The sequence below is a fragment of the Protopterus annectens genome, chromosome 9.part0 (assembly GCF_019279795.1).
Source record: "Protopterus annectens isolate FY-2018-M chromosome 9.part0, PAN1.0, whole genome shotgun sequence".
Classification (NCBI taxonomy): domain Eukaryota; kingdom Metazoa; phylum Chordata; order Ceratodontiformes; family Protopteridae; genus Protopterus; species Protopterus annectens.
In genome coordinates, this window is record NC_056743.1 from 157938669 (window position 1) to 157951078 (window position 12410).

The 12410-nt window shown below is 36.4% G+C and overlaps 1 protein-coding gene across 2 annotated transcripts in view; it reads right to left on the bottom strand.

Moving 5' to 3' along the window:
* LOC122811103 (low choriolytic enzyme-like) overlaps positions 1–12410 on the bottom strand; it is a 298499-nt gene that overhangs the window by 177104 nt on the left and 108985 nt on the right. For both annotated transcript variants that reach the window (XM_044082680.1, XM_044082679.1), the window contains exon 4: positions 3982–4048. In XM_044082680.1, the coding sequence (XP_043938615.1) occupies positions 3982–4048 (67 nt within the window). The remainder of the gene's footprint in view (positions 1–3981; positions 4049–12410) is intronic.

The window sequence follows — 12410 nt, forward strand, 5'->3', positions numbered from 1 at the left end:
AGATACCAGACACTACATAGTTCATTCTGTGAAACTATTATTATTGAAGGGTGCACCATAGCTCAGCTGTATTGTGGATCTTGGTGTCGATCTGCATGTCAGTGATACAAAATACCGCTTGTCTCTGCTCCCTTATGCACTTTCTCATTAACGAATGAGTTCTGCAGGATCCGGTCATGGGCTGCCTTATTTTTATATTAATTAATGACGTAATGAATTGCAAAAACAGAAAAAAATGGATGCACAATATGTAGATGATGTCATGTTTGTATTTCTTTTCTGTAAATCCAATGTATCACTATTGTTTTACAGAAATTCTCTGTAACTTGCAGAATTATCTTTTTAGAGGTAACTCCTTGTTCACTCTGCCAAGACAAAGGCTTTCTGCTTGGATTGCAGAAGCAGTAATAAGACCACATTATGTTAGTCTCCTCTTTTTCTGGTTCAATATGTATTTATTGTAAGTTAACTGGTACTTCTCTGACCCCTTCCAGTCATGATGAAAGCCAAAAAAACATTGGTAAATGTGAAGTATATTGGGACTTATTATAGCTAACCAATCAGATGGATGAAGCTAGAGTATGTGGAGACATCTCATGCAAATACAGGAACGTTACAGACCCTGGAAACTACAGACCCTTAAGTCTCACTAGTTTCCTATGCAAAGTCATGGAAAGAACTATCACGGACATGATCGATAATGATATAGTAAACCTCCAGGCACTGGACGCAACCCAGTTTGGTTATGTCAAGGGCAGGTCATGCCTACTCAACCTGGTGGACTTCTTTGAGAAGGTCACCAAAGCAATGGATAAGGGAAAAATGGTCCACATTGCCTACCTTGACCTGACTAAGGCATATGATACAGTGCCCCACTCAGGCATTGTTGACGAACTAAGGAGGTTAGGTACAAAGCCTTATGTCACCCGGTGGATAGCCAACTGGCTCACAGACAAGACCCAGGAAGTTAGATTCTAGGAAGTCCACCTCTACTAAGAGGCTAGTTACAAGTGGAGTCCCTCGTGAATCAGTTCTAGGACTGCTCCTTTTTAACATTTACTTCTATGAAGTCAAAGCCAATGTCAATGACTACATTTACAGATGATTGAAAATTAGGAGATGTCATTGAATCCCACACTGACACAAATGTTCTCCAAGAAGTGCTGACACAGACAAACTGGTGTCAGAACCATGGACTAAAGCTAAATGCCAAGAAATGCATAAAAGTATCCTGGAAGTCATCCACACCTGATAATTATCATATTGACAACACAACCCTTAGAGTTGATCCAGTAGTCAGAGACTTGGGAACAAACATAGACAGTAATTTAGCCTTTGACCACCATGTGTCTACATTAGTGAGAAAATCATTGTATGTTGTGCAGCTTATAAACAAAGGTATGACATCTAGGCCCAAGGAAGTCATTGTTCCACTATTTTCAGCTTTCATCAGATCTATCATTGAATACAATGCCCCCTTTAGTATGTACCTAACCAGGCATATCCAACAATTGGAATATCCACAGAGGTCCATCACTAAAAGAGTACAGGACATAAGTAGCATGTCCTCTGCAGACTGCCTCAAGGCCCTACCCCTGTATTCTGTCTCCTACAGGGTGTTGAGGAGAGTTCTATGTCTGACATACAGGGCATTGTCAGACCCCATTCTGATGGACCTCCTGCATATCCACAAAACAAACAGCACCAAAATTGCCCATTCTAAAGACTTAAACCTTGCCTGTGATATAAATAAGACCTGTGGAGAGACAAGTATGTATCCCAGAGACTACCTCATCTCTGGAACAGGCTTGCCATCCATGTAAAGCAGAGTTCCTCCCTAATCCAGTTCAAGCATAACTTGGACAATTGGATGGGGAACCGGAAATTCATCCCTGGCTTGGCACCTATGTTTCTGATGGACACAGGCAGCCTGTAAATGGTTCATCTTCCAGGGTGCTGCTTGTAAATGTTTCATCTCTCAAGCCCTGCTTACACTTATCAAGGGTACCAGAACTTGTCAGATATTTGGGAAGCATGGCTTAAAAAGACCCTTGTGATCATTAGCCTTGTAAACACCTATGAACCTAAGAGGCAGACATCTTACCAGTGAGTCAGCATTCTGCACAAACAATACCCATTAATTTCCAGCAACTTGGTGTGTAATCCCACCAAACATTTACAAACATGCAGACTGTTTTCCACTTTGATTGCAGAGTTAAAGTTCTTTATAGAGCTTATCTTTTATGACTTCTGGGTTAAACAAATGTGGGGTCATCAGTACCTTACTATATTATTAGTGTCTAATATCAAGTTAAAGGGTATACATTAAGCACCATTTGTCATGCCCACCATCATTAGGTCCTTACCAGACTTGGATGTCCCAGTCTATTCACATATTGTCTATAACTCACTATCTATGGGGAGCCCAGTGCCTGAAGTAGTGACTTTGCACCACATCCATCTTATTCACCTCTCCTAGGTTTTCATAACAGATGTTGCTCACAGCCCATAACTAATAGTCTAAGGGGCTGCGAAGATAGGTTCAGAGAATACTGGGAAGTACCATGGGGCATCACTTAGTATTGCTGGCTTACAGCACTTAGTTTTCTGGTTTGAATCCCAGTTATCATTTCTCCTGTGTGGGACATCCATCTCATCTATGCATCCCCATCAGATTTTTTCAGGGTGTCTGCTTTCTTGCTTCATTCCAAGGATGTGCTGATGAGTAAACTGGCAATCCTGTAAAATTACCATAGAATGTAAACGTATGTGTGTGTATGTGTTTATGCATGATGTGTGTCTACTTGGTGGTGGAATGACATCTCATCCATGGTTATTTCTCAGCCTTACTAACACTGGGTGCCAGAACAGGTTTTGGCTCCCTCATCTGTCTATACAATAAACCTGGCATCACCAATATGATATAGTAATGTACAGACACAGCAAAAATGCCATTGCTCTATACCAGTTTTGTTAAGGGTGCCTTGTTACAAATATTTTTGTGCATCACTGGTTTAGTGTATACAATTCATCCTTATAAGGGAAGAAACCAAAGTAGCTTAATTATTGAGATTAAATGTTAATGAAATAAATAGTTCTGGGGAAATAAACTATTTATTGAACAATCCTTTGCAATCTATTTATTTATATGATTCTTTATTTGTTGGTCTTTACCAGTCTAACTGGGCAAATCCCTTTTCAGCAGTGGCTCGATGTGAAAACATATATATTTTTTTAACTTTCAGTGAGCTGACGATAAGAAACTATTAGAAGCACTCACATTAAACACTCAGTATGATATAACGTAACAGGTGATTACTGTGTTAGACAAACTACACAGTATTTACTGCATGTTAAGCTCAAACACATCTTTAGATCATAGTATAAGTATATGCAGTAAGTTCAACTCACAGCAATAGGGCATTTAGCATTATTTTACAGTATGTGTACATTATTCCGCTGTAATACTAACAAACAGACAGCAGATAAGGTATATGCATATTTTATCCAAACAGTTAAATCCATTTGAGACCCATAACCAGAAAATTACTAGTGTAAAGGTATGAGAATTTAGTCACATGATTGACTTGACAGCATGAGGTGGGGAACTTGGACTGGGTTTGGAACAAGGGCAATAATGTTATATTGACAAGTATGCATTCTTTGGGATTGTTAAATTATAGATGGTACAATATTTAGTTTGAGAAATTTGGGACTTAATTTGAGAATCTTGTTACTGTTGGAACCACACTTAAAGGAACTTGATTACCATTATAGTCCATATATAAGACTTGTAAGTCATAAGCTTGTTATTTAAACATATGAAGCTATGCTTTGTATCATTTAGAAGTTGGCGTTATTTGACTGTCATAGTCATCCATTTAAAAAAGAAAACCTTATGTCCACTAAAATCAGCTAGTTATGAAAATCCAGAATGATAAAAAGTCAACTTTATAGGCAAACAAAAAATAAAAGCATTACCTGGTTTGTCTGGGTCTATCACGAATTGCATTACAATGTCATCCTTTTCATCAAGTGATTGAGGTAGCTACAAGTTAAAACATCCATGGGTTAAACTGTCAGCTCACAGCTCTATGAACAACAACAGCAGCCAACAATTTCAAATCTAAATAACATTTATTTGGGTTCTCCTAATCATTTCAGGCCAGTGCTATACACAATATTTCCATAGTGATTGAAAAAGGGTATACATATATACATATTTATTGACTACATAATTTCACTCTCAAACAAAAAAGAAAAAATAGCCTTGTTATTGTGAAGTGTGAATATAAGAACCTTGTTATTACAGATGCCAACAGCAAAGAACTGCCCTGGAAACCTTGGAAACTTATAACCATTTGAAAGCTGCATTATATTTAAGCTGCAATATAAATAACAAAAGTGTGGTAGAACAAAGTGTATAGCAGCTTTTAAAGCTGTTGATTGATTAGCCATTCACTTGCTTCTGGCTATACTTTATGTGATACTATGGTGTGTAGAGCAGCTTTGAAAGCTGTCATGCAATGTGCTGTCAAATTACTAAAGTGTTTTAAATCAGATAATATGCTTTTCTTTTTTCCTGTTTAGAAAAGTTTCACAACAAAATTTTATTCTCAACCCCATAAAGCCCTCAATTCCAATTCAAGCTTTTGCAGGGGGTTGGCAGCATCTATGCTTAATTCATCATTCATTCATTTTCTTAAACTAGCCTATGCTGACGCTTGGTGGGCATATGACAGTGGACTAATTCATGATGGGATGCAGGTACATCGCAGGACTATTCAGTTATGTGTTCATTCTTATAACCTGCTGATGATTAAAGTATGATTTAAAATGGGTAGTCACTTGAAATATTTGTACTCACAGTGCTGAGTCCTGAAATACGGAGTTTGAATGACCAAAAATCTAGATGAGATTGCCATTTCTTAGGATTTTCCCTATTCTCTGAGGTATGGTGATTGCAGAGTTGGAATATATAAATTGGGAAGGTCGGTAAGGCTTGACCCCCCACAGAAAACAAGATTAAAGAAAAAGAGTGATGCTCAATATTAACATTTCTCCTGTATTTTTGTTCTTTTTTGTGTCATTATGATTCCTAATGTTACAGCAGGAAGCATTTAAACTGTCATAGTTGTATACTGCACAATGTTTTATATTCCACAACATTTCATCTTGATAGTTATTGTTTATCTCAGGACATCTTTAGAAGATTTCCTGATACACTCTTTATGCATGCAAACTTTTCTGATTTGTAGAACTCATCTGCAACCCACACCAGTGAACATTTACACTCATAATGATATAATATGAAACATATAGAAACAAGTAAGCAAATATATGAAATACCATGGAATAGACAAAATTGCAAAAAAAAAAATCTGTTGCTTATAAATAAATGAAGTAATGAGAATACTGTAGGTGATTGTGGATAAAATCCAGAGTCAGCAAGCATGGCTGAACCAACAAGAAGACAGATGTCAAAGATCTGACAGCAAAGATACAGCAAGTAAAAGAGACAGGCAGCAAACAGACTTGACAAATGGAGCCCAAAGGAATGTGAATGATTTTGAAAATGGATCTAATAAGACCAGGATCCATGAGTCAGATGTTCTGAGGAATCTTCTCGATGCTGATATAAACAAAGATGGAAAATGTTGAAAGTATAAATCAATGGCTGACAAACCAATATAAATGTACAAAAACTTCACATGGAACCTGGATCAAACAATAATAAAACAAATGTACTTATAAACATCTACCACTTATGGTATTATTGGACAAAAGGTTAATACAATAAATACATGTGTTTCATTACCTCTGATCCTTGTCCTTTGTGTCATCTTTTATTTTATATCATTAATGCTTAAATGATAGTAATTTGTCTACGAGGTTTTGTATTTGTATATTGACTGCACCTTCTTTGGATGTCTCACAGGTTAGACTTTTATTTTGGGCAGGGGCTGATATGAAACTTGGAAGTTTCATAAATTATGTGCTGTATGTTTACATATGAAAGTAAAGACTCTTACATAAAAGCTCATAAAAGAGGGGCTTACAGCAATAAAGGCTGCACAAAACTATTTACCTTGAAAAAGTTGTTCTGTCATGGTTGGTCTGTAAGCTCAATATGTGGTAGTTTGGAGATGTTGATGTTGGTTGTTGATTTACTTCATGTTTCTTTGGTATTTGACATGGACTTGGGGCACGTGTGGTACACAAAGTACATAAAAAGTAGCAGAGAAACTGCAAGAATTAAGGGCTTGTAGTGGTAAGAAAATTATCATTGAGACTGGCTGCTGTAAAACTATATGAAATCTCCTTTCAAGATACGTGACATGAAGGAAGAGATGAAGTTCTAAAGAGCACGGAATCATGCAAGAGCACAGACCAGGTGTGGGTCCTGGTTCTCATGACGTCATTGTTCTTGCTATGATGGTGCTGCTGTTCACATGGAGATCAAAAAAGGTGCAAAAAATGTGCTACAAATGATTAATGAAGACGGATACTATTTCTTTTTAATGTATGATTCAATGGTGTACACAAAAGATCAATATGGGGTTTGTATGTTGGACTCTTGTTCCTCCTTATTAAAAGAAATGAATCTTTATCCCAACTGGGAGCCAGTTTTGGTCAATTTGTTTATTCATATAAAATAGTAAATCTCTCTAGACTTGCTCATCTGCAATTTATTTTGCATAATAATACCTACTTGACTCCCTATAATTTTATTTTTATTTGTGTCTGTTAACTGGTTCATATTTCTTTGAAGTATAAACTCCCTTGTAATAAAATTTCTTCCGAAAATACTTTACATATTTTTGGTTATGCATTTTAATATTGGCACAGACAAATTTTTTTTTTTTGTAAATCTCTGAAAGTCTGTGAAAGATTTAAAAAATGTAAACTCACTCTAGATGACTTGTGAAAGACTTAGTATCTCCTCCCTCTTCTCTGAGTTTGTGTGAGGTGTGTAGGTTTATATACATATATATATATAGATATATATATATATATATATATATATATATATATATATATATATATATATAGTTTCCTTACACTTTATCATATGTTCATTTGTTTGAAAAGTGTAGTGGGGCAAAAACATTTTGAACAATCAGACTACCAGGAACACTAAACAATGAAACTATAAAAATTAGGCAAATTAAGGCTAAGTGTTACAGAAGGATTCTAGTGTAAAGATCACAAAAGGAAATTGTTTTCCTTTTGCAATCTTTTGTAGTTTTGGTGCTTAGGGTTTCAGTCAGTTTGAATACTTGAAACATTTTTTATGGTGTTTTGTACTTTGCATTAAGGTATTTTGATCATGAATACTAGAACTGTATATAAATATAAATATATATATATATATATATATATATATATATATATGTGTGTGTGTGTGTGTGTGTGTGTGTGTGTGTGTATGTATGTATAGGTATTTTGGGGTGTAAGGGTGCCTGCCCCAGTATGGGGGTTAAAGGAAGGCTTGTAAACTTAGCAGTGTCACTGCTTTGATTAGTGACCTCCCAAGGTTTTAAATGTAATGGTTAAATGAGGTGTGATTATGAACCTCTTGATTTCATGTTACAGATGAGAAATCACCTTTTTTGGAAGGTGTTTCCTTAAACATTAATGGGGACCTTAAGGTATGTATACTCAAGCTCTATCCCTGAAATGTACATTACGGCCAACATTATGTAGTAGTGTGCTGTGGGGTAAATTTTGCTCCTAAACATATTTCTGTAAACAAAATTGGTAACACTTTTAAGTGATATGTTGTCAGTTTTATTTCCTTAAAAGTATTTTGCGCATTTGGATTGTCTTTATTTCCAGCATTTTTGTTCTAGGTTTTCAGTCATTCCTCCACACTTTTTAGAATTTTAGACTTATTTTTTTTCAATGCAGGTATAGTGGCTATGCAATAAATTATTCTGCAGCTATCATACCATCCAGACAGTAAGTTTGCACGGGAATTTCGAAATTACCATTTCAAGGTAAATTTAAGAAGTGAACTGTAATAGCTTTCCTCAATATCTGGGGAGAAACATTTATGCCAGCCAAAGATATAATCTTACAAACTATGCTATCACACCATCCTGATGCTGGCTTCAGAAATGCAAAGTAATAATTTCTTTCATGTTCTTTGAAAAGTGATACTTGTTATTTCTCAGATATAAGCCTTTTGTACAATTTTGGATTTGCTTTATAAAATTATAAAATCACATTTAGAGCAAAATCTTTGCATACTTTTTTCTCCATAAGTCTGATAAAAAAAGTTTACTGAAAACCAAAAAACACACATTTTTAAATTCTTCACATTTATGAAACTGCATTTGATATCATAAATGCAATATTGTAATTTAAAAAATGTTAAAATTGTTAACAACTTGCCTGAAACCTGTAATATCTTTCTTAAGAGAGCGTTGCAAGCGGAGGAGGGCGGGTGCAAGTACAACATGTTTTGGTAGATGTAGAATTTAAAACTGTTTTAAAACTGATTCAGCTTTCTTTCAATGACCATTTATCATTACTATATTTAAATCAGCTCTCTTCCCCACTAATATATATATATATATATATGTGTGTGTCTGTTAAAATAGAATACATGACCATGCATCAGCACAGCTCTCCAGCTGGATGTTTAGTATACAGAGGAAGATATTTGCAATGCATGACTGTAGGAAGTAAAATTAGATAATCTAGCAAAAGTAAGTAGCCAGATTTTGCTAGAAAATATAGAGCTTCATTTTCTGAGTATTTCCATGCACTTTGCAAATTGACTCTTTAGCTGTAGAATCTACTTGTATTGAAATCACCATTCCAGTACACACAAAATGGATGGAACCAGACAAGTAACCATTTGTGAGAAGCAGGAATGGATCTGTGTTACTCACTCATGGATTGGAGACAAAGAGGATCTAGAATCTACTTGTATTGAAATCACCATTCCAGTACACACAAAATGGATGGAACCAGACAAGTAACCATTTGTGAGAAGCAGGAATGGATCTGTGTTACTCACTCATGGATTGGAGACAAAGAGGATCTAGAATCTACTTGTATTGAAATCACCATTCCAGTACACACAAAATGGATGGAACCAGACAAGTAACCATTTGTGAGAAGCAGGAATGGATCTGTGTTACTCACTCATGGATTGGAGACAAAGAGGATCTAGAATCTACTTGTATTGAAATCACCATTCCAGTACACACAAAATGGATGGAACCAGACAAGTAACCATTTGTGAGAAGCAGGAATGGATCTGTGTTATTCACTCATGGATTGGAGACAAAGAGGATCTAGAATCTACTTGTATTGAAATAACCATTCCAGTACACACAAAATGGATGGAACCAGACAAGTAACCATTTGTGAGAAGCAGGAATGGATCTGTGTTATTCACTCATGGATTGGAGACAAAGAGGATCTAGAATCTACTTGTATTGAAATCACCATTCCAGTACACACAAAATGGATGGAACCAGACAAGTAACCATTTGTGAGAAGCAGGAATGGATCTGTGTTATTCACTCATGGATTGGAGACAAAGAGGATCATCAAGGGCAGAATTACTTAATACTTTGTGTTTAAAGAAGGACTGGAAAGTAATGACACAGTGGAGAACTGACAAAACAAATTAATGAAAGTCTTCTGTTGCCTGCTATCTGCATTGTTACCAATTGTGCAGAAAGTACCCTTAGGCTGCGAGTTAATGATAACAAGCCACCTTGTTAGATTATCTCTAAACTTCTTAACTTACATGATAAAATCAGGATGCTTGGTACAACATAAATCAGGCCCTGGGGCAGTGAAATGCTTGGCCATGAATATCACACTACACAGGGGCATCTCAATCTCTTCTCAGGCAATGGGAGTGTTGTGGATTAGATCTGGGGGATCAAGAGTGACTCCCAGTTTCTGAGACTAAGAAGAGGCACCAGCTACAGATGACAGTCTAATCCATGAGGGCAAAAAGATTTAAAAAACAAAGGGAAGGTAAACATTCATACTAGATGTCTTTTATATCAGACTGTAGTGGACTTTCTCTTGTTATCATCGTCAAATGGAAAGCCTTCACAACAGTCTAACATCACTGTTACAAGAACTGCATTCCCACTATTTTCAAGTTCCTGCCACTTTGATTTGAAATGGATGGAGACTTCAACATTTTTAACATTCCACACTCTATTTTTTTTTCTTGCAACAGAAGCTGCTTTCAGAAGTAAGTAAAAATATGCCTCTTCCTGCAGGTGGTTACCTTACAAACAGGTGAAACAATGTGCTGTAAGACTCCCATAGAGCCTGGAAAGTGAGCAGCCATTTCTAAGTTGTATATCACAGAAGCTGGTGATGGCTGTTTTAGCCCTAACCAATGAGATCATGTTGGGGGGTAATATCACTAGTCCTACTCCCCTCCCATGTAACCAGCTGTGTGGTAGCTCTTTAAAGCCAAAACAGATATGCAGACATCGCTGCAAAATGTCACAAGCCTGAAACTAGTTCCAACATGCAGCCTAGATTACTACTTAATCTGGAAAACTGTCTACATCAGTTTATAATAAAAAGCACCGATTGTAAGAAATATTGTACCTGAGAATCAAGTAACGGTTTCAGGATCATGTGTTACTTGGACTTTAGTCTGCACTTTCATGGGACAAGGGCTTTACTAGCCATTTTTATTATGTTCATTGGCTGTTTGTGAAGGTGGACAGGGTTTTGGTTAACTGTAAGCAACAACCCCCTGTAGGTGGTTTGCTGGTAATTTTGCTTGATTATTTCTGCACCATTGTGCCTGCTGAGAAGCTTACCAGAATACATTCTCTCCCTACCTGATAATACAAGCCAAAGCTGCTTTTGGCAAAGGTGTACTTCTAGCTCATCTTGAACATGGTCTATCCATCATTGCTGCAGCATTCAACAGATATGGCCTATCCATCATTGCTGCAGTATTCAACAGATATGGCCTATCCTTCATTGCTGCAGCAATCAACATATATGGCCTATCCATCATTGCTGCAGCATTCAACAAGAACTTAACCTTCCTTCAAACAATCTCAGAAGGGTTTAGACCAGACCCTAATAGAGCATACAGACAAATTAGGAAGTAGGAGGATCTTGGTGTGTGGGATATACTTAATGGTAATTAAATTTTGCAGTGTACAGTCCCAGTAAAGACTGCCCCAAAGTTTTACTGTAACTCTTTTATGATATTATAGCTTTTTAATAGTTATAATTATCCAGCACTTGTAAGAGATGATTTTAAAGTTGCGCTTCATAATGTATTAGACAAATCTCTGAAAATCATTGCAAGTTCCAGTTAGTTATGAAAGAATGAAGGAAACCCTTCATGTCATCGATACATTGTGAGTAATGAATCCACAAGAACCAAGGTATTCAGTTTCCATTCATTTGGGTTAAATGGGTACAGCAGTACTGATGTAGGATGGTTTCAACTGAAATAATTCAATCTGTTTGCTCTCTTTCCTCACAGATATGTCTTCTTTGTGACCATCATTTGGTAAAGATAATATTAAAACCCTCCTCTGTATATGGAGATAAGAAAATAGATGGAGATCAGACCCAGTTACATGAAGGACCCCACATGTTTACATTTGCTTAGGAATACCTTAGCCTATTATATAACCTGTAACCCTTTAGTGAGTGTGTTTACTTTCTCTCATTTAAGTTAAAAGCAAAAAGTATCATTCATTTTCAATAATATTATCATATTTATAATATGATTCTGCAATTACAAATTTAGAATTTGAAAATGAGTCAGTAATTCCTAAATGTAAACAATGTGGTTATCGCAATAAAATGCTGATAACGACTGCAAAGTCCCAGAAGTGAGGCATACCTTTAGAAAGCAGCATTAAGGTTATGGGCAGTGGTGTGGCAGACCAAGTAAAGTTCTGATTTTCCTGGTAGCAAAGAGAAGAAATAACACAGCTAATGTTACAATGAGGCCACACATTGGAGCTGTAGTTAAGATGTCTGAGATAAACAATATTTTTACTTCCTTCTGTACTAACTTCATCCCTGATAGGAAGACTCTTATCTGTACTTTTCTGTAGGAGCTGCAGCTTCCTAAACCACCACTAGGTCAGCTTATTTCCTTGTCCAAAATAATTAGCTCTGAATAAATTGTGGCTGCCAAGAGGCAATACCATCTGCCAAAGTCCCAGGACCAGATGCGATATCTACTGAGCTATGTAAGTTTCAAACATGCTGTCTCCCCAACCTTTTCAAACTATATTTTTTATAGCCGACCTCCTCCAACTCTATAAAATATTGTTTATCACTGTCAAACCTAAACCTGGGCAGGACAGCTAAGTTTTATCATCAGTAATTAAAGGCCATTTTTCTCTTTTATGAATCATGGTTAGGTTTTATGCCAAACT